Source organism: Octodon degus, unplaced genomic scaffold (assembly GCF_000260255.1).
Source record: "Octodon degus isolate 3935 unplaced genomic scaffold, OctDeg1.0 scaffold00114, whole genome shotgun sequence".
NCBI classification, from domain to species: Eukaryota; Metazoa; Chordata; class Mammalia; order Rodentia; family Octodontidae; genus Octodon; species Octodon degus.
Genome location: NW_004524690.1, coordinates 2142922 through 2162780, shown reverse-complemented (window position 1 = coordinate 2162780; position 19859 = coordinate 2142922). Strand labels below are relative to the sequence as shown.

At 44.2% G+C, this 19859-nt stretch overlaps 1 protein-coding gene across 2 annotated transcripts; it reads left to right on the top strand.

The window, feature by feature from the left end:
* The first annotated feature begins 221 nt into the window (after nucleotides 1-221).
* Hey1 (hes related family bHLH transcription factor with YRPW motif 1) lies at nucleotides 222-5602 on the top strand. Of its 2 annotated transcripts, none has more exons than XM_004639753.2 (5): nucleotides 222-468; nucleotides 628-703; nucleotides 817-900; nucleotides 1172-1253; nucleotides 2160-5602. In XM_004639753.2, exons 1-5 carry the CDS (start codon nucleotides 380-382, stop codon nucleotides 2741-2743), a joined length of 915 nt encoding a protein of 304 aa, XP_004639810.1. In that variant the 5' UTR covers nucleotides 222-379; the 3' UTR covers nucleotides 2744-5602. The 2 variants fall into 2 exon arrangements, with proteins under 2 accessions (XP_004639810.1, XP_004639811.1); XM_004639754.2 differs by having other exon boundaries at nucleotides 817-912.
* Nucleotides 5603-19859: the final 14257 nt, after the last annotated feature.

Sequence of the window (19859 nt, the reverse complement as noted above, 5' to 3'; positions counted from 1 at the left end):
GCCGAGCCCCCGCCGAGTCGACGCACAGCCGCAGGGCAGGGGTGGTGCCGGGGGCGGGCGCGCAGGCCGCCCTGGCTCCCGGCCCGGCCGCCGCCTCTCCCGCAAGTGGCTGCCAATCAGCCGAGCGCGCCGCGGGATTGGCCGGAGGGTGGCTGTTGCCCGGGCGCTGCGGCCCCGCCCTCCGCCCCCTTGCCAGCCTTCCCGGCTCCCCCGCCACCCCTCCTCCCTGGAGCTGCGAGCTGGGGCGCAGCGTGGGAAAGGATGGTTGAGTTTTAACCCGGGGCAGAGCACGAGCGGGATCAGTGTGTGCGGAACGCGAGCAGCGGAGCGCAGAGCGGCGCCGCCGTGGTTAACTCCTCCCTGCCCCTGTGCGGCCAGCATGAAGCGAGCTCACGCCGAGTACAGCTCCTCCGACAGCGAGCTGGACGAGACCATCGAGGTGGAGAAGGAGAGCGCGGACGAGAATGGGTGAGTGGGCGGCGGGAGGACGGCGCAGCCACAGGGCGCGGACCCGCGCGTGGCGACCCCGGAAACCTCTGCGGAGCTGAGTTCAGGGAGCGCGTTGGGGCCACTTCTCGGGTCACCTCCCCTGCGTAACGGAGATCTCTCCCTTTTCTCTCCTTTCAGAAACTTAAGTTCGGCTCTAGGTTCCATGTCCCCAACTACATCTTCCCAGATTTTGGCCAGGAAAAGACGGAGAGGCGTGAGTCTTTTTACAATACTGTTGTTGTTTTTAATTAACGGAAAGAGCCGTGTTTCTTTGGATTTTACAATCGTAATGGAAATGACCTCCTTTGTTTTGCCTGCTTCCCACAGATCATTGAGAAGCGCCGACGAGACCGGATCAATAACAGTTTGTCTGAGCTGAGGAGGCTGGTGCCTAGTGCTTTTGAGAAGCAGGTAATGGAGAAAGTAGGTAGAGCTGGTGGAGCACTTTGCACCTTCTGACAGTCCCCTGATGATTATGAACCTTATCTGTGTTTTGGAAAATAGCTGTGTTGCTTATGCGTGGATGAATTTATGCACAGATTCGGGGATTTTGTGAAGACTATTCTTTTGGTTTACATCACCTATTATGAGTTACTGTGTGTGTGGGGTGGTGGTGGTGGTGTATTTTCAGTTGTTCCCCCAGACACTACCAGATCAATCTTTTCACCGTTCTCTTTTTCAGGGTTCTGCTAAGCTAGAAAAAGCTGAGATCTTGCAAATGACGGTGGATCACCTGAAAATGCTGCACACTGCTGGAGGGAAAGGTACATCCCATTAGTCCCGGTGGGGGATCTGCGTGGTTGGGTCTTGGCCAGGATTGGTGCAGGCCCAGCCTCCTTTTTCCTCGGGGGTGGAGAGAGTGCTGGTGTATGCCAAGCCTGTCTGTACAGCTTCAGATGCACATCAAATGTTCTGCAGTGAAATCATCACCCAGCCTTCTCTGCAGATTGAGCTAGTGCATCTTTGGACAATGCCTGTCATCTTTAAGGTCCTTTATAAACTTGCTACAGCCCTGATTCAGATCAGGTACCCTCACATTTGCCCATTGCTCTTTTGAGGGAAAGCTTGAGACACAGGTTTTTTTTTTTTTTTTTTTTTTTTTTAAAGAATAAGTATATGGTCTTAATTTCATATGCAGGATTTTTTTTTTTTAAAGAGCAGCCATGTAACTTGAGGAAAGAAACCTATGGTTAAGTAGAGAAAAAGCTAACAAGGTGGGAGACCAAGGTCTGTGTGTTTGTCTCCAACCAGAAAATGCTTCACTAGGGGGCCCAGCGCCTGAAAGCTCTAGGATGATAACTTACATCTGTGTGTCTAATGAATTTCACTGCTCTGTGGTTTCTGTCTGTCCTTGATGTATTTTTTTGTTGTTGTTGAGGGAAAACATTAAAGGAATGAACATGGTTTCATCTGCTTGTAGGGTATAATTCCAATTTCTGCTCCCATAGTTTCTAATTGGACTTTGAACTCGCCTTAGCAGATACATTCTGCTCATGTTGATCAATGCAAAAATTTGGTCAGCTCCAAAATATTTGGACTTCCACGAGACTCCATGCATGCCATGTTGTAAGGATGGAGGGTGTTTGGGATCAAGATTGCCTTTGGGATGGGAGAAATTATGGGCAATGAGCAAAGCCCTGAGGCTTTTTTTCTTTTGTTCTTTCTCTCAGGCTACTTTGACGCTCACGCCCTCGCTATGGACTACCGGAGCTTGGGGTTCCGGGAATGCCTGGCTGAAGTTGCCCGTTACCTGAGCATGATTGAAGGACTGGATGCCTCCGATCCGCTTAGGGTGCGACTGGTCTCGCATCTTAACAACTATGCCTCCCAGCGGGAAGCGGCGAGTGGCGCCCACGCAGGCCTCGGACACATTGCCTGGGGAAGCGCCTTCGGACATCACCCGCACATCGCGCACCCGCTGTTACTAGCCCAGAACGGCCACGCGAACGCTGGCACCACGGCGTCGCCTACGGAACCACACCATCAGGGCAGGTTGGCCTCGGCACACCCGGAGGCGCCTGCCTTGCGAGCGCCCCCTAGTGGCGGCCTTGGACCCGTGCTCCCCGTGGTCACTTCCGCTTCCAAACTCTCACCACCTCTGCTGTCCTCCGTGGCCTCGCTGTCCGCCTTCCCCTTCTCCTTTGGCTCCTTCCACTTACTCTCTCCCAATGCACTGAGCCCTTCGGCGCCCACGCAGGCGGCAAACCTTGGCAAGCCCTATAGACCGTGGGGGACGGAGATTGGAGCCTTTTAAAGAACTGATGCTGTAGGATGAGGGAGGGGATAACTTAAAATCCCAGCTGAGCTGGACTGTGTTGCCAACATCACCTTAAAGTCGTCAGTAAGAATAAAAAGGAAAAAGGTACACTTTCAGATAGTTTTTTTTTTTTTTTTTTTGAAAGACTAAAGGTTTGTTGGTTTACTTTTTTCTTTTTTTATATCGGGTATTAGCAGTTTTAAAGAACTAGTTGTTGATTTTTGCTTAAAACATTAAATTGAGATAGTATAAACCAACACTTTGTGACAGGTCTATACTATGCCTAATTTACTTTGTACACTTCTAAGAGTGATTCCATTTTGCCCCCAAGTTTTGGGAATCATAACATTTAGTGTTTCTGGTCTTTTTCTCCTTGTGTAATTGTGGTCTGTTTTTAGAATTAATTTTCCAAACCACTATGCTCAATGTAACATGATTCTGTTTGTTAATATTTTGACAGATTAAGGTGTTGTATAAGTAAATATTCTTTGGGGGGTGAGCTATATTGAATTTATGTTTCCAAACAAAGCGTTGACAAATCAGATGATCAGCTTTATCCAAGAAATCAGTCAGTAATTCTCTGCCTTCTACAAACTACTGGTGGCCCAGAATGCACATGACCGACTTCTATTGTCTGCCAACTTCTTGCTGTCTGGCATTCAGGGCTTAGGAGATACCCACTGGTAGTGTAGGTCCCAATTTGGAGCACTGGGCAGGAATGAAGATGATTGCGTTGAATATGCGTGCATTTACTAGTCCCAAGCAGTGCAATGAATGTTTAATCCCACATCTCAAATTCACAAGTGTTAACCTGGATAAGTGATCATGCAAGAGGCCAATTGAATAGTACGGTGGAACCTGTTAAATGCATAATCTAATTTTCCTGGATATGCCAGATTTTTTTAATTGGAGGTTTGTATGTTGTGTTTTCCTTTTGGTGCATGGAAATGTGGTTGTTGAGGTATTTCAAATGGCTTTGTTGCCTGCTTCTCTTTGGTTGCTTTAATTTGGTTGAGGCTCTAAAAATACCATTTTTCAGGTTTATTCCTTTAGCAGGTGTAGTTTCAGTGACCTCCACTGAACTAGGTTTGACCTCTGTTGTACTGATGTGTTGTGACTAAATAAAAAAGAACAAAGTATTCTGCTATATGTGTCTCAGACCTTGGCCTTTCCCTCTGTTGACTGAGAAAAGCTAAGTTTTCTTTCCCTTGCATTCTGTGTGATGACCAGTTTTCATACATTTACCAGTTTCATTATTCTCGGACTTCTAACCTGTGATTCGTGCTTTTGAATAAAGTGACTTCATTACAGGGGGGCCTCCTACAAAGCGACACAGCCCTCTCTCTGCTGTTAAGTCAGCCAGTCTGGTTCTAACCTGGCCATCTGTGAACTAGGAATGCTTAAATCAGACTGGGAATTGCAGGGTGGGAAAGAAATCTAAAATCTTTAAAACCTGTGTGGATCACTTCACAAGTAGCTGCTGAGAGCTGTGTGCTTAGTTATGTGCTGAGAGCGTAGAAAGTGCACTTAAGTGACAAAACAAATGCTGTGGAATCCGGCCCCCGCGAAATCTCGCTGGGGAATTTGTCGTGATGAGCAGTGGCAAGCTGTAATTCCGCACCTGCACAGCTCCAGGAGGCTTCTGTCCTCCTGTTTCCAAGGAATTTGCTTAACCCTTTGGTTGCACTGGGTGCCTGAACAGTGTCTGAGGAAGCAGCCGTGTGCTTTAGGTTAGATTGGAGTTCTGCCAGAGCAGAGGCAGTTGTCTGGGCCTCGGGGGACAGCAGTGCCTTCCAGTGCCTTAAAAGTAGTCCTGCCAATTAAGGTGCTCCAGAGGAGTTCTTGATCCTGAGCGGGAGGGCGAGGAGAGAAAGCCCTGGCAGATGACAAACGGGAGCCTGCCTTTTCTGAGCTCTCTCTCACAGCTCACGATAAAACAAAGGCAAGGTGGCAAGACGAATTTCGACTTCTGGGTTCCTGAAAAGGCTGGGAGTCTGGCAGGTGGGTTTTAAGCCCAGGTTCCCATTAGGGTTGTGCTGTGTTGCTCAGATGCTGGTCCCTCTTGTGACACACAGCTCTATTCTCTGCACTGCCTGTGCCTCATGGACACTGCCTATCATCAGGCAGTGATGGAAAGGACCCTATAATTTCTGCCAAGTGTCAGGTTAGTTTACAACCTTGATTTCCAGTGGTGCTGCAGCACTATTGAACATCACTGTGCGTTGGCTGTTTAGACTTGTGTTGTTTCTGAGGTTTAGATGGCTGCTGAGGTCATTTGCAGGCTCTGTCTGAAGAGCTGTGGAACTGTAAAGCTTGTAGGATGCCCCACTCATCACATTAATGTGGCTATGCCATGATTTGGGGGGGCACGAGTACTTTTTATATGTCGTACCTAATTTTCCAGATTACATACGTTTCCAAAGAAATATTCTGGCTTCTTTTCAAACTATTCAAGGTGACAGGTTTTCTGAGAACAGTACAGGTAGAGTTTTAGCATCTTGGGAAGCAGGATTGAATTACAACATGAGCTGTAATATGTATAGAAAGTTAATGCAAGGATGTTGTCATTTCTATTTTAGATTGATACAGTCATAAAAAATACTAGCATACGTTAGCATTATGTATGTTTATAATACACCTGCCTGTATAAAAAATTTTTTTCAGATGAACTATAAATTTCCTTCTGACAAAAATAGTTTCATGGGATATGAAGACTCTCGAAAGATCTTAAATCTGCTTATTTTCAAAGTGTATTAAAATGAATTGACAAAGTGAAAGATGAGCAAAGTCTTGCATTAAACGTTTCTAAGAGAAAAATCCAAGAAATGTAGTTTCTCACTTACTCAGTTTGGCTAAATCAGGATGTGACTCTTATTTAGCTTTTCATTGCCCCACTCTGATACTTACTAAAATCATGATATTTTAAATATAGATTACTTACATTTAAGCCCCCCGAGGAAACGTTCCATGCTCGTTATTCTTTTCCCCAGCCCTTGTGGTCTATCCCAGTATCATGGCTCTGATGCTTTCATTCGTTTCCAGTGATGATTTATAATTAAGGTAACTTCAGAACCAGTATCATCTGAGACATTGCTTCAAATGTGGCCCAATTTCTCTCACTACTGGATCTCCGGAGAATGGACCATCTTGGGAAGGGGGCTGGAATTCTGGCTCTAGCCCTGCCTTTATCTAGTTCGTTGACCTTGGATAAGTCATTAAAACTCTGGACCCTGCTCTCCTCTGTCAAATTAAGATGTTGGGCTCAGGGTGGGGTCCCAGATGCACAGCTCAGGGATTGCACTTCCGGGGAAAAATGCTGTGGTGTATGCCAGGTGAGTGGTAATCCAGGAAACACAAGTTCCCGGTGCCCGTCCTATCTAAGCATCTGTCCAGAATCACATGGTGTCCGTACAAATTGTCCCCACACAGGATTTTTTGTCTAGGATTGCTAGATCTTATCAAGTCTTTATTTTTTTATTTTTATTTTTTAAAGTGTTTGGTACGGGGTCTCACTGCACAGCGTGGACTCACAGTGATCCTTCTGTTTTCAACCTCCCCAGCCCTGGGATTAGAGGGGTGTGCCACTTAGTCCACTGAGCTACCTTGCCAGTCCTGATCTTTCAGATCTTAAGATCATTGGATTTTTATGTAAAATTATTGAACTTTTATTGATCATCAGGTAATTCAAGAAAACCTGTCTACCGGCAAGGTAGTGGGCAGTAGCTTGTGGGGGTCTAACCTGAATGGCTCCCTGAAGTTCACTCTTCTGGTGACTTTGCTAGGCAGGTCCTTTGCATATGCTGAGTGGGTAAACAGAAGCCTAAAACCAAACAGACTCCGTAGTAATTAGGCAGCTGTAAGTAATGCCAGGTAAAGTTATGCACAGAGGCTTTACTTTAAAAAAAAAAAAAACAAAAACATTTTTTAGGTTGTTAAATTTCTTCAAAGTAAAATAAAGCTAGGAGAAAGAAGTAAAGAGCATCCTTTTGGTTCTACCTCTTGACACTTCCCAGGAATCATTCCTGGAGGTGCCCTGGACCTGCTCCTTTGCCAGGGAGAAGACGCCTGGTGGCCTCAAATAAAAAAGCGAGTGTGTAGCTGGCTTGTGACTCAGCATACTGAAGGACTGAAAGGCGCCCTCTGATTTCAGGAAGTAAGAAGGCCCAGTAAAACGCAAGCTGTTTTGAACTTCAACTTGAAATATAATACCTGCCTTGATCTCGGTGGGCTTTTCTCTCAGATGCTTCAGTGTTCTACCCTGCTGTGGAGGTGGGAGAAGGGAGAGAAAAGCCAAGGAAAAAGAGCCCAGGTCGTGTTTTTCTGGAAATGTCTGTAGGTATTGCTGTGTTTGCCACAGAACCGGTCCACCAACCTCTAAGTCCCAGTAAATTCAAGGTAAACAGACATCCCTGAGTGGTGGGTTTGGGGGATGGGGGCAGGTTTCTGGATTTTGTATTAACAGTCTGTAATACCAACTTCTTTACAATTTGGTTGTTAAGTTTTCTATTGCATTTATTGTTGTGTTAGTTTTGTCCTTAAGGGCCAAAGTTGGGTTTTTGCATATACTTAGCTTGAAAGAAAACTTTTGATCAAGTGTAGGCCTTTGTTTAGTGGTTATACAACTTGATTTAGAAAAATAGACCTGAACACATCCTATTGCAGCCTACAAGAGGCTGGCTGCTCCCTGAGAGAGCTGATTACTGAACATTTGCTGAAGTTACCTTTAGATTTTGTTTTTCAGATATCTTCCCTGGGGCCTGGCCTTGTTTCTGGTTGATAGAAATACTGCATGTGTGCAGCCTGGAACCATAGAATTAGACAACCACGGTCTGGGCTCTCCTCGCCCCTGTGGCCCATTCCCAGCCCCTTGCTCTTCCTGCTCTGTGGAGAGCTGCGAAGGACCGCGCCTACAAGATGGCGCTGGTTTCCGCCTTCCACCCCCGTGGGTGAGCGCTCTCTGTGCACAACAACTTCTTATATGGCCAGGGCTGCAGTCATGATTCGCTTCCGCATATGCTGGACTCATGGGCGATCCCCACGTGGCGCACTGGGATTGGGCTCAGGAGTATATATTAGCCAAGGGCTGGGGGATTGAAAAAGGAAGAAGCTTGTAATCAGGGGCCTGAATAAACCGCTGAAGGAAGAGCTGTGTGTTGCGTCTTTCCTGCTGGTCAAGAAGCGCGCGACACTGCTCTGCTGCTCTTTGCTTTTCCAGGGCCCAGTGCTCCCACCTGCTAGCCTCTCCACTGGCTGCTGCCTCTGTGGGAGACTCCCCAAGCTGCCTCTGCCAGGTTTTGAACCTTCCTCCATTGTAATTGTGATGATATCAAGAAGTGGAACTCTTAGGTGCTGATTAGTTTACCAGGGCTCCACTCTCATGAACAGATCTGTAAGTCCTTGGGCAGGGAGCTAATCACACCAGCAGCTTCTTAATAAGATGACTCCCCCCAATTTTCTCTTTTGGAGGTGCTCAGATGCCCCTCTGTCATATTGTGATGTAGCACAAAGGCCCATGCCAGGTGCTAAAGGCTCCAGTGCTCTGAGCCGAAGAACTTATTACTGTTTACAAATCAGCCAGTCTGTGGCATTTTGTTATAGCAACAGAAAGCAGACTAGGATGCATTTGAAAGGGTAAACTTCTTAGGGCGTTGCTCACACCTTAACTTCTCCATGAGGTCTTCCCTATAACCTAAAACAACCATCCTTCAGTTGGGCGTTGTGCTGCAGGCTCTTAATCCCAGCTCCTAGGAGGTGAGGCCTGAGGATCACCACCAGTATGAGGCCAGCTGTACTGAAAGACACAAAACAAACAAGCAGAAAGATACTTCACCTAAAATAGGCATCCTCCTCTTACCTTCCTACTCCCTACCTCCTCTTCCAATTTCGCTTTTCTCCATAGTACCTACTGTTACCCATCAGAGTACACATTTCATCGAATATTGGTTTACTGTCTGGTTTTGCCCAGTTTGTTCACCTCCATAATCTTATAACTTAAAACAGTGCCTAACAAGCCCAAGTGTCCCTTTATTAGCACTAAGAAGCAAAGCAAACTAGATGTAGAGGCATGTCTCTGTCCCTGCAGCCCCACCCCACCCGGCTTTCATTTGGAAGATAACTTTATACTTCACATCAGTATTTTCTCTTTGTTATTATAAAATTCTGCTGTAAACATCTAATTGAAGCATCATTCTTTAAGTGTACTTCCATGTGCGTGTGTGTGTGTGTGTGTGTGTGTGTGTGTGTATCTAGTGAGGATGTAGTGATGTTGGTCACCTCTTTTGTATGCTACTGTTCCCAAAGATACAAGCTTTTTTCTGGATTGGAGTATGCAGGATGGAACCCTGGAGGCTCCTACCGCTGAGCTAAATCCCCATCCCTTTTTAGTTTTTATTTATTATTTTTTTCTTGTCTCTCATTTTCTTTAGTTTTTATTTTAAAGTAAGAATTCACTAACTTGTCCAAGCTGGGCTCAAATTTGAGATCCTCCTGTCTCAGCCTTCTGAGTATCTGGGATTACAGGCATGCACCATCATGCCCATTTTGATATCAGATTCTTAATTCCTCTTCGCTTCTGCCTTTTCTTTCCACGAGGGCATCAGTGCTTTATTAGCACTTTTTATCTTATTCCATCTTTCGGGATGTGAATGGGCACGCACTGTGAGCTTGTGTGTGAGTTGCCCAGGAGTGTAGGTGATCTGGGGACAGTGAGACGGGAGAGAGATCTTGATGGAAGAGTGGATCTTTTAAAAAGGGAAGGTAGATTTCCTGTACAATACTCCAGTGAGCTTAGTGTTAGTACAGATGGTCCTGACTTAGGATTTGTTGCCTTTGGGGTGATGTGAAAGTGGCACATTCAGTAAAGCTGTACTTCGGATGCTTGGCTGGATCATGTTTCTGGGCTGGTGATATGTGGCATGCTTCTCAGAGTGTGAGCTTCCAGCCTGCCATCCTCCCATGAGGGTAACTCGCCAACTCTCTGCAGTGGATTGTGCTGCTACACATGTTGTCAATAGTTTAGATATATTATGTACAACTTGCAGTGAGTTTATTGGGGTGTAATTCATTGTAAGTTATTGAGCATCTGTTTGGGGTAGTGTTTCCAGAAGAATTGTTCATAGGATCATCTGAAATACTTGCAAGAAAAAGTTATGAAAACCAGCAGCTAATAAGGGCTCACAAAGAACGAGCTGTGTCTTAGAATCTTCCTCCTCTTCTGAAAAGCCTTATTCTGCTGGGCCAGCAGGGAGCTACTGGAGAATGGTGTGTCCGCACTATAGCAAGGCATTTGGCTATTTCACTACCTCCTAGAGCAGGAATAGAGAAGTGAGCTGCGCTATGGGATAGTTAGAAGGATCAGGAATTGGTTGAAGGACCACTGCTCTTTATTTAGTGCTCTCAACACACCAAGTTTTGGGGTGGGCCTGTTTCCTATGTTATCTTTGATCTTTAAAAATGGTTACTTTGAAAGATCAGTTTAATTCCATTAACAAGAAACATTTTCAGTATAGAGGCACCTGTTTAAAATCTTCAAATCATGGAGAGGCAAAGATAGGATTTACTGGTAAATCAAATCTCCATGCTTTTTCAAATTCAAGTTATCAGTTGGTTACATTTAACTTGATAAGGGGTCACCTGTGATACTTTCTAGTGGTTCCTGTAGTCAAAATAGACCACATTTCTTGGCTGAGAACATGTGCTCCCAAGGACAGAGGCAACAGAGCAGCGGTTGTCACTAGAGGGCCTAAGAGTTTCCAAGGGTAATGGGTACAGATGTTTTAAAGGCATTAATCTGCAGATGCTCAACTGCCACACACATGCACTTCTTGACTTGAAAATTCAACTTTCTCACCTTCAAGCTCACTGTGGTCATTCCCATGTGTTATAAAAGAGAGCCATACCCCTTACCCAGCCCAAATCCAAGACATGGAAACCTACGAACATGGAGCAAAGAGGAGAGACAATTCAGTATCTTGGTTTCAGAGGTGGCAGAATTTTCTGCTTTTTATTTATTTATTTATTTATTTACTTACTTATTTTTTGCATTACCTGGGATTGAACTCAGGATCCTGCGCCTGCCAGGCAAACACTTATTCTACTGAGCTATCTCCCCAGCACTAGGACTTCCTACTTTTTAAAGGCTGAATGACATGGGTAGATTTAGGAGTCGAAATGTTGTTGTTGTTGTTGTTTTTTTTAAGGCACACTTTCTTGATCTACTCATCTGTTGATGGATATCTCAGATGTTCCCAATCTTGGCTAATGTGAATGGTACTACAGTGAAAATGAAAATGCAGGTATTTCTGCACCAAATGATTTTATTTCTCTTGTGTACATACCCAGAAAAGGAATGGCTGGATCACTGGTAGAACCGTGTGTGTGTGTGTGTGTGTGTGTGTGTGTGCGTGTGTGTGTGTGCATGCATATGTGTGGGTAAGGGATTGAACCCAGGGCCTTTGCACTGAGCTACATCTTTAATCTTTTTCCCTGCTTTTTTTTTTTTTTTAATTAAATTTTGACACAGTATCTGCTAAGTTACCCAGACTGGAATTGAACTTGTGATTTTCTTGCCTCAGTCTCCCAGAGAGTAGGAAAGTTTTCAGTGTCTTTCATGGATTATGATGTTAGGTGTGGAGTTCTCATCAATGATTATTGCTGTGTTGAGGTCAGGTCGGCCTGGATTTATCTTGTTAAGAGGAATTTTTTATTTTTTAAATTTATTTCTTTTTATTTTTTTTGTCGGAACCGGGGATTGAACTCAGACCCTTGCGCCTGTTCTACTATGCCCAGCTTGACAGTACTATTTTTAATTTTTTTTTTTTGAGGATTCTCTATACTGTTTTCCACATTGGTTGTACTAATTTAGATTTCTGTTATCAGTGGGTATGGGTTTCCTTTTCTTTACACCCTTATGTATACTTCTTATATCTGTTTTATCATAGCCACGCTAATAGGCTTGAGCTAATGTCTCACTATGTTTTGATTTTTTTCCTTATAATTAGTAATACACAGTTTTATGTACATGTGGCAATGTGAATGCCTTCTTTGGAGAAATGTCTATGATGGTCATTAGCCTATTTTTAAAAATGTTTTCTTCTAGTAGTTTCATAGTTTTATACATGATATTTGAGTCTTTAATTCAGTAGGTGTTGATATTTGTATAGGGTATGAGAATCCCTTTTCGTTGTTTGACATGTAGACATCCAAGTTTTCCCAAAACCATTTATTTAAGACACTTTCCCATTGCAAGAACTGTTGCCTTTAGATACATGGACTTATTTTGGGGCACCCTATTCTATTCCATTGCTCTGTATGTCAGAACCATCCTATCTTGATGACTCTAGGCCTCGTGATGTATTTTGAAAGCAGGAAGTATGATGTCTTCAGTTTTAAATATTAATAATGTATCTGGTTCCACATAAAACATATATTCTAAAATCATATTTATTTTAAAAATTTCCATAACTTTAAAAATTGACAAAATTAGATATGTTTTTCACGTACAAAATGTTATTTTGAAATATATGTGCATTGTAGACTGACTACATTGAGCACATTGACATAAATATTAACTACCATACTTATCACATTTTTTATGATAAGAATAGTTAAAATCTACTCAGGAATTTTTAAGAATATGATACATTATTATTAAATATAGTAATGCAGGGGGTTAGGGTTTTAGCTCACAGTACCTACTTGGCAAGTACAAGGTCCTGAGTTTGATTCCCAGTAACAAAATTAAAATAAAATGAAATAATTATAGTAACACATAATAAAATGGATCTCTTGAACATATTCCCCTACTAACCAATCCTTACAAGCATTTCGCCTCTTTATATATTTATTCTTAAGTATTTTATTTATATTTTGTGGTACCAGGGATTGAACTCAGGACCCTGTGTTTGCCAGGCAGGCACTTATTCTAGTGAGTTATCTCCCCAGTCCCTAGTCTTTTAGTATTTTATTCTTTTTGTTGCTGTTCAAATGGATTATTTTCTTAATTCCTTTTCATATAACTCATTAGTAAACAGAAATACTATTTATTTTTGATTGTTGATTTTATATTTACAACTATACTTGTTTTTTTTTTATTTTAGTAAGGGTCTACAGGGGCTACAGGGTCTCACTGTGTAGATCAGACTCATAGTGATCTGCTTGTGTTCAGCTTCTCAAGCACTGGTATTATAGGCGTGTGCCAGCAAGCCCAGTCTCAGTAGCAGTCTAAGCAGGCCCCAAGGGCGGGGCCAGCCCTGTATGCCGGGTTCGAAACCCCACAGTTGCTGCCAAAGCAGGTGCTTTAATCCACTGAACTGTTTGCCATCCCAGCTACACTAGTTTTGTTCATTTCTTGAATTTTTAAGGTTTTCTATCCATGTCATCTACAGAGATAATTTTACTTCTTCCTTCCTGACTTCAGTGTTTTAGTTCTTGCCTCTTTGTTCTGGTTAGGAACCCAGCACTATACTGAATACAAGTGGCAAAAGTGGGCATGTTTTATATCCTTTCCTAGAGGAAAGTTTTCAGTGTCTTTCATGAATTATGATGTTAGGTGTGGAGTTCTCATCAATGATTATTGCTGTGTTGAGGTCAGGTCGGCCTGGATCTATCTTGTTAAGAGGAATTTTTTATTTTTTAAATTTCTTTCTTTTTTCTTTCTTTTTTTTTTTTTTTTCAAATGGATAAAACAGAGTGTGACCAGTGTGACCACAGGGCTAAGAACAAGACACAGTGACAGTGTTTGTTTTGTTTTGTTGGAACCGGGGATTGGACTCAGACCCTTGCGCTTGCCAGGGAAGCGCTTATTCCACTGAGCCATCTCCCTGGCCCCTATTTTTTATTTTTTAAAATCACAAGTGTGTATTAACTTTGCCAAACAATTTTTCTGCATCTATTGAGTAGATATTAATTTTAAGATGTGGCCAAGATAGTTTTTCAGAGTTGTCCTAAGAAGTGTATAAAAATCTAGAAATCTAATACTACGATCTATATGGCCTTAAACCTGGAACTTGTTTGTAACAGAGAAATATCTGGAATTAAATTTGGTTCAATTTGGGATTTCCAGCTGATTTAACAAGTTCTTTAAGTGTTTGAATTTCAGTCTTCAATTGAGAAATAGGGTACCACCAAAACCTGTTCATGGTGGCACGTAACAGGGGTATAAGATATAAAGATGCTAATTTAATGAAGTCTTTGTAGTTTAAACTGGGAGACCCCTGAGGCACGCAAATTCATATAGATGAATAAGGTCTCTTTTGCTATGTGAAAAGTGTGTGGGCTTGGCTCTTAAAGGTGGTAGTAGGCTGGATGTAGTAGCAGTTCAGAAAGATGAACTCTTTGTAACAAAACCCAGCAACGCTCACCCCTTCTGCCTGCCTCCCTTCATTTTCACACGGGCCCACCAGAAGTCATCTTTGGTGGGAGGGGACAAAATGGTGCTTAGGGAAATGGGCCCAGGGAGCGCTGGAGCTGGGGCCCAGGTCAGGGAAATTCCTTTGGGAATTTTGGGAAGCAGCGGGTTTCCTGTGTTCTGCCGTCCATCTCCTGATACTTAGTGAAAGAAAAGGTTGCCAGACACCCAGAAGTCCTGGAGTCTCTGGTGGAGTCTTGAAAGTCCTGGCTGGCCTGGACTGGTAGGCAGAGAGATCCTTATTGGTATCAGTCTCCCACCAAGTGGGATGTCTTTTAGACCACGCAGCTGGATTCCTAGACGCCCACCTGGCCAACTGCAGAGGTTGGCTTAACCTGGTGAAGCCATTAATTTCACACTTATGTACTTCTGCAGTTTTGGGTGCTACTTACATTAATGCTGAGTTTTACATACTAGAAGTGGTGGGGTTGGGTGCAGAGTGCTAGAGGGGTAAAGAAAATGGTCTGAAGGGGAGGAGAGGGACCAGCAGGATGCAATTCAGTGTAGTTGTTCAGTTTCTGTCTAGTCAAGCTAGACATGGGTATTTTTTAAAGGACATGGTATTTAAAATTGCTCTTGAAAGCTTTTTCAACTTCTGCTGGAGTTATGCCTTTGAAATCCCCAAAGCCTCAGCAGAAACCTGAATGCACGATAGCTTCCTGTTAATGATGATTCGAGACAATGGATCTCACCTGAGCTATCTATGCAGTCATTTGGGGAAAGCTAGGCAATCCTGATGGTCAGCTTCCACCCCAGACCAATGAAGTCAGAGATCTAGTATGTTTCAAAACCCCTAGTGATTTGTATAACGTGCAGTACAGTTGCTAACTTCCATTTGGGAAAATGGAAGGAACGGTAGGGCCGAGCTCCAGGGGACATGGGAGAGGCCAGTTACTCAGAGTAAGGCTGCTTTGCATCCCACTGAGAAGGACAGCTAGGAAGGCAGCTGCCTTTTCCCAGAGAGTGGTATTGAGATCGGTGGACTTTGCCAGTAAATCAAGGTGGGGATGAGAGGTAAACTTCAGTTCTCATTGCCAACACTGATTTTCACTCTTTTCCTTGAGTGGACCTAACTCACTTTTTTTTCTGTGGGTATGGGGCTTGACACCCTTCCATAGGCAGTGAAATCTGGTCACTGACCTGGTCAGCTGTGACACTGTCCCATTTGTCCATCTCTAGCCTTGTGGTCCCTAGATTTCTTCTGAGAAGGGCTGCTCTACCACTGGAAAGGAAATAAATCTGTGGGGGCTGCTGTGTACAGCTGAGCTCACAGGAGAGACACACAGCTGGGATGGAGTACGGGATCAGGAAGCCGTGGAAGAGGGAGCCTGCAGTTGTTGGACCCTCAGCTCACAGCGTGGCCCAAGGTCCTGATTTCTCCTCCCTCCACTCGCCTCCTTCATTGCTCCTGCCAGCCCTGCACCTTCATCTTGCTCTGTGCTCCTGAAACACTGTTGTCCAGGTCATTCTCTTGGCTGCTTAGCTGGACACAGGAGGAGGTGGCTTGGCCAATAGGTCACTTCAGGTAAGTCGCATCGTTCATTGCTAGACTGTGAAGGTGGTTCCCCAGGGCTAGGGTTTGCAAGATTTCCAGAGTCTATGAAATCTGTGTACTGATACTGTGTGCTTTCCTTCCTTCTGGTGGCTCCTTTCCTCTCTCCTTTCTGACCCACTTACTTCTTTCCTTCCTTCTTTCCTCCTCCTTCCCTCTCTCCTTCTACCCTTCTTCCCTTCCTTCTGTGTTCATCTTGGTTGTGATACTGTGCATATAAAACACTGCTGTGGCTTGAGCGTGACCCCGAAGCTCCTGGGTTGTGACCCGAATTCCTAATGGGGTGGTGCCAGGGGTGGGGCCCAGGGGCAGGGGTGCAGGTCAGCAGGGCTCCACATTCACGGACTCACCACAAGTGGGTTCTTCTAAAAGAGAGCCCACTCTCGCGCCCTCTCTGCAGATCCTCACTCCCTTGCCCTTTTGTCTTCCACCAGACCTGAAGGCCACAAGGACCTCTGCAGCCACCCAGTCTGAGACTTTCCAACCTCCAGGACCATAAGCCAAATAAACCTCTTTTCTCTCTAAATTACCATCTTAGGAGTTCTGCTGTAGCAGCAGAAAATGGACTAAGAGAAGCAGCAATGAGAAGCATGTGCATGAAAACATGAAGGTGATGCAGTGGCTAACAGACACCCAGACATCACCCAGGACGTGGGAACAGCTTTATTCCTGCCAGGGAATTATTCCCAAAGTATCAGGCCCTATTCTCTGGAGGAAGGCTCATATGGGATTTGGAAGTGGCCAGGACAGAAGCAGAGTGTTTGGTGGTTATTGACTGCTTACATCTTACCTGCTTATTACCGATTGGCTTTAGGGAAAATTATATCATATAGGCAAGTTCAAACTCCAGCCAAGGGCCGGCCAGATAGTTTAGGCAGAACGTAGGGACTGGAGTTCGATCCCTGGCTCCACATGGTGTGCCTGCCCTGCCCCTGGGGCGCGGCTGAGATGGCAACTGAGACTGGGTATGGTGGTGCGCGCCTGTAATCCCAGCACTTGGGAGGCTGAAAACAAGTGGCTCACTATGAGTCTGATCTCTATGGTGAGACCCTGTAGGCCCTGAACTAAATACATTAAATAAAAACAAACAAACAAACAAAAAAAACCCCCAAACTCCAGTCAAGCTTGGAGTTAGGGCAAACACTTGGTTGAGGTAACATATGGCTTCAGGGTGGGGTCGGAATGATAAGGGAAATAAATATGCACTTGGAGCTGAAAACTAGATCAGCTCCAGGGAGTAGCTAGTTGCAGGCTGGCATAAGACCTCAGAAATAAAAATGTAGCTCTCTATTTTTCTCTTCAGTAACATTTATGCTTTGGGACTATTTTTTGGACATGTTTCTGGCCCTTTGCCTGTCCTCGCACCTATGTAAAACACTACATTTTTCCCTCTGAGGAGGTGTTGGGCCAGGTAATGCATTGCACATGCTGTGACACTGTGGAGATGGGAAGACAGACTTGGTTTATGTCAGGAAGGCAACAGAGATGGACTGGAATCTTAGTGATTAAGAAAGAGCTGCTGTGCTACCTGGGCAGACACAGGTGGTAGAGAGGACAAGATCAGGCCAGAAGTGAGGGGTGAGAAATGCAGTTACAAGCCAGAGGCTCAGGATCAGAAAGAGCACAGAATGTGTGGGACTGGAGAAGGTGGAGGCTCGACACCAACGGAAGGAGGGAGAGAAAACTGCAGTTCCTACCAGTGGGGCTGTGCACGACAGTGACGCAGGTCAGGGCGGTACAGCAGAGCCAGCCAACTCAAGGGTTGGGGATCTACCTCACTGATCACTTTCAGGGAAGGAAGTGATGAAGGTGAAAGGACTTGGAACTCCCCGGACACCACAGGCCCAGAAGGAGGGCCCGTGCTTCCCAGGTGATGTCTTGCTATGGTTTAGATCTAAACTGTCCCCACAGGCTCACGTTGGGAGGTGGGGCCTCGCTGAAGGAGCATGCCACTGGGGGAGGTGGTGTGGGGGGCAGAATTCTCACCTGGCTCCTCCTTTCTCTCTGATCCCCTTCTGGATGCCATGGTAACTATGAACTGAAGTCACTGAAGTGGTGACTCAAAAATAACCCTTTCTTTCTTTAATGTCAGATGTCTGTCTTAGGCAGTTCGGACTGACACCTTTGCTCATGTTACTCCATTGGGATTTTTCCTATATGTCTAACTTAAAAGCCACTGAATTGAAGAATGAATGACCTAAAAGGGCTGTTCATATTTAAGGTACATGTGTGGGTGAGTTTGCATAATATATACCTGCAAAGTCATCACTACAGTCAGTATCAGAAACATAGTTGTTAATTCCAGAAGTTTTTTCCTGCACTATTATTTTGTCATGACAATAAGAACATGCAACTTAAAAAAAGTACTCTTTTAGTAATTGTATAAGTGCACAGGACAGTACCTGTATAAGTGACTCCAGGCATTGGGTGGCATGGTTGATCTCCAGGACTTCCTGCCCATGGGATCTTACTCGCCACCTGTCACACTGTGACTTTCAGAATCTCTGGCCACACTCTTCCCAGCCTTATCTTCCAGGACAACCACAACAACATCAACAATCGCATCTGTGGTGAAGGTCCCTGCATGCCTACTCTAATACTCCCTCCTTTGTTAGGAGCTGCAGCTCAGCTTTCACCTGACAGCAGTGCGCTCAGTTTTCAGAGACTTTCAGGTATGGTCATGGGACTGAGTTCACATTTCAATTCTTTTTTTCTCCTTTCCTTCCCCTGATGCCAGAAAAACAAAAGTTTTTCTAGCATCAGATTCACTTATGTGTGTTATAAGATCTTATAAAGTTAATTATCATAGATACAGATTGAAAACCAGGCTGATTGGCCAAAGAACATATAAAATATGTAAGACAATTATACTAAGTCAAGGTGCACTTTTAGATATATTGTCTGTGTTAGGTTATAATATCTTTTTCCTCCTTTTCCCCTTTATTTGTCTTTTACTTATAGATAGAGATATAGTCTCTCATATAAGAGAAATCATGTGACATTTAAGCATGTGTAGGTTAATTACTTAACATCATGTTCTCAAGGTACATCCATTTATCTATGAATGACTCAAACTTATCCTTCTTTATAGCGGAGCAGTAGTCCACTGCATATAAAGACAACAATTTTAATCCACATTTTTAATATTATCTTTTGATGAACATATATGGTGTTTCCAAGATTCAGCTATGATGAATTGTACTACATAAACATGGGTGTGCATACATCCCTGTGGTATGATGTGTTTAACTCTCATGAGAAGGTTCCTATGAAAGGAACTCTTGTAGGCCTCTGCTGCTTCTTGCACATGGCTGTGTTGGCTCTGGAACTCTGCTGGATCTTGACATGATGAGGGAATGCTGGAAAGATGGGAAGATTTGGGCTTCTGATGTTGTCTGAAGCACACTGTTACCCACTGATGCTTTGGATTGACTGTGTCTGGAATTCTGTTGTATGAAAGACAATAAAACAGGTACATAGGCCATCAAAAGTTTTGGCTTTTTAGTTATTAACAGTTGAGCTAAATCTTGTAACAAATAACATTTATTGGTTATATCCCATGCGTCAGGCACTAGGTTAAATTTTTACACATATTTTCTAATGTAGCCCACTGTTTTTGTTTTTTTAAAAAAATGTATTTAGTGAAGGGTCTATAGGATCTTACTACATAGATTGGACTCATAGTGATCCTCTTGTTTTCATCCTCCCAAGTGCTGGAATTACAGGTGTATGCCACCATGCCCAGTCTCAATCAATGTGTTGGTGCGCCCCAGGGGCAGGGCGGAACTGCACGCAGGGTATCGAATCCCGGCCCTTGAGCTCTGCCTAAGCAGGCACTTTAGTCTGCTAAGCTATTTGGCTGGCCCTCCACTGTTCTTTTATCATGCCCATTTTACAAAAAAAAATAGGCATAAGAAAGTGAAGTAACTTGTAGCAGATCACTACTGTGGTAAAAGACCTGAGTTTGGACAGATAGAGTTTGGGAACCAGCCTTCATTTCTGGGATGTGGGCGACACCACTCCTGAGCTGTACTTCTGATATCAAGGGATGGGAAGGTTTATTTTCTTCCTGAATGAACTACACGTCAGTCCTCAGTGGTGGTTCTTGACAGGGTGCAGACACTTGTGCCTACAGTTCTTCCAATCATTCCATT

Excerpts from the sequence above, each read along its gene's own strand:
- Hey1 (XM_004639754.2), top strand. The coding sequence starts at position 380 with ATGAAGCGAGCTCACGCCGAGTACAGCTCCTCCGACAGCGAGCTGGAC. Across the intron at positions 913-1,171 it reads AGAAGCAGGTAATGGAGAAA|GGTTCTGCTAAGCTAGAAAA; the intron begins GTAGGTAGAGCT and ends TCTCTTTTTCAG. Across the intron at positions 1,254-2,159 it reads GCACACTGCTGGAGGGAAAG|GCTACTTTGACGCTCACGCC; the intron begins GTACATCCCATT and ends TCTTTCTCTCAG.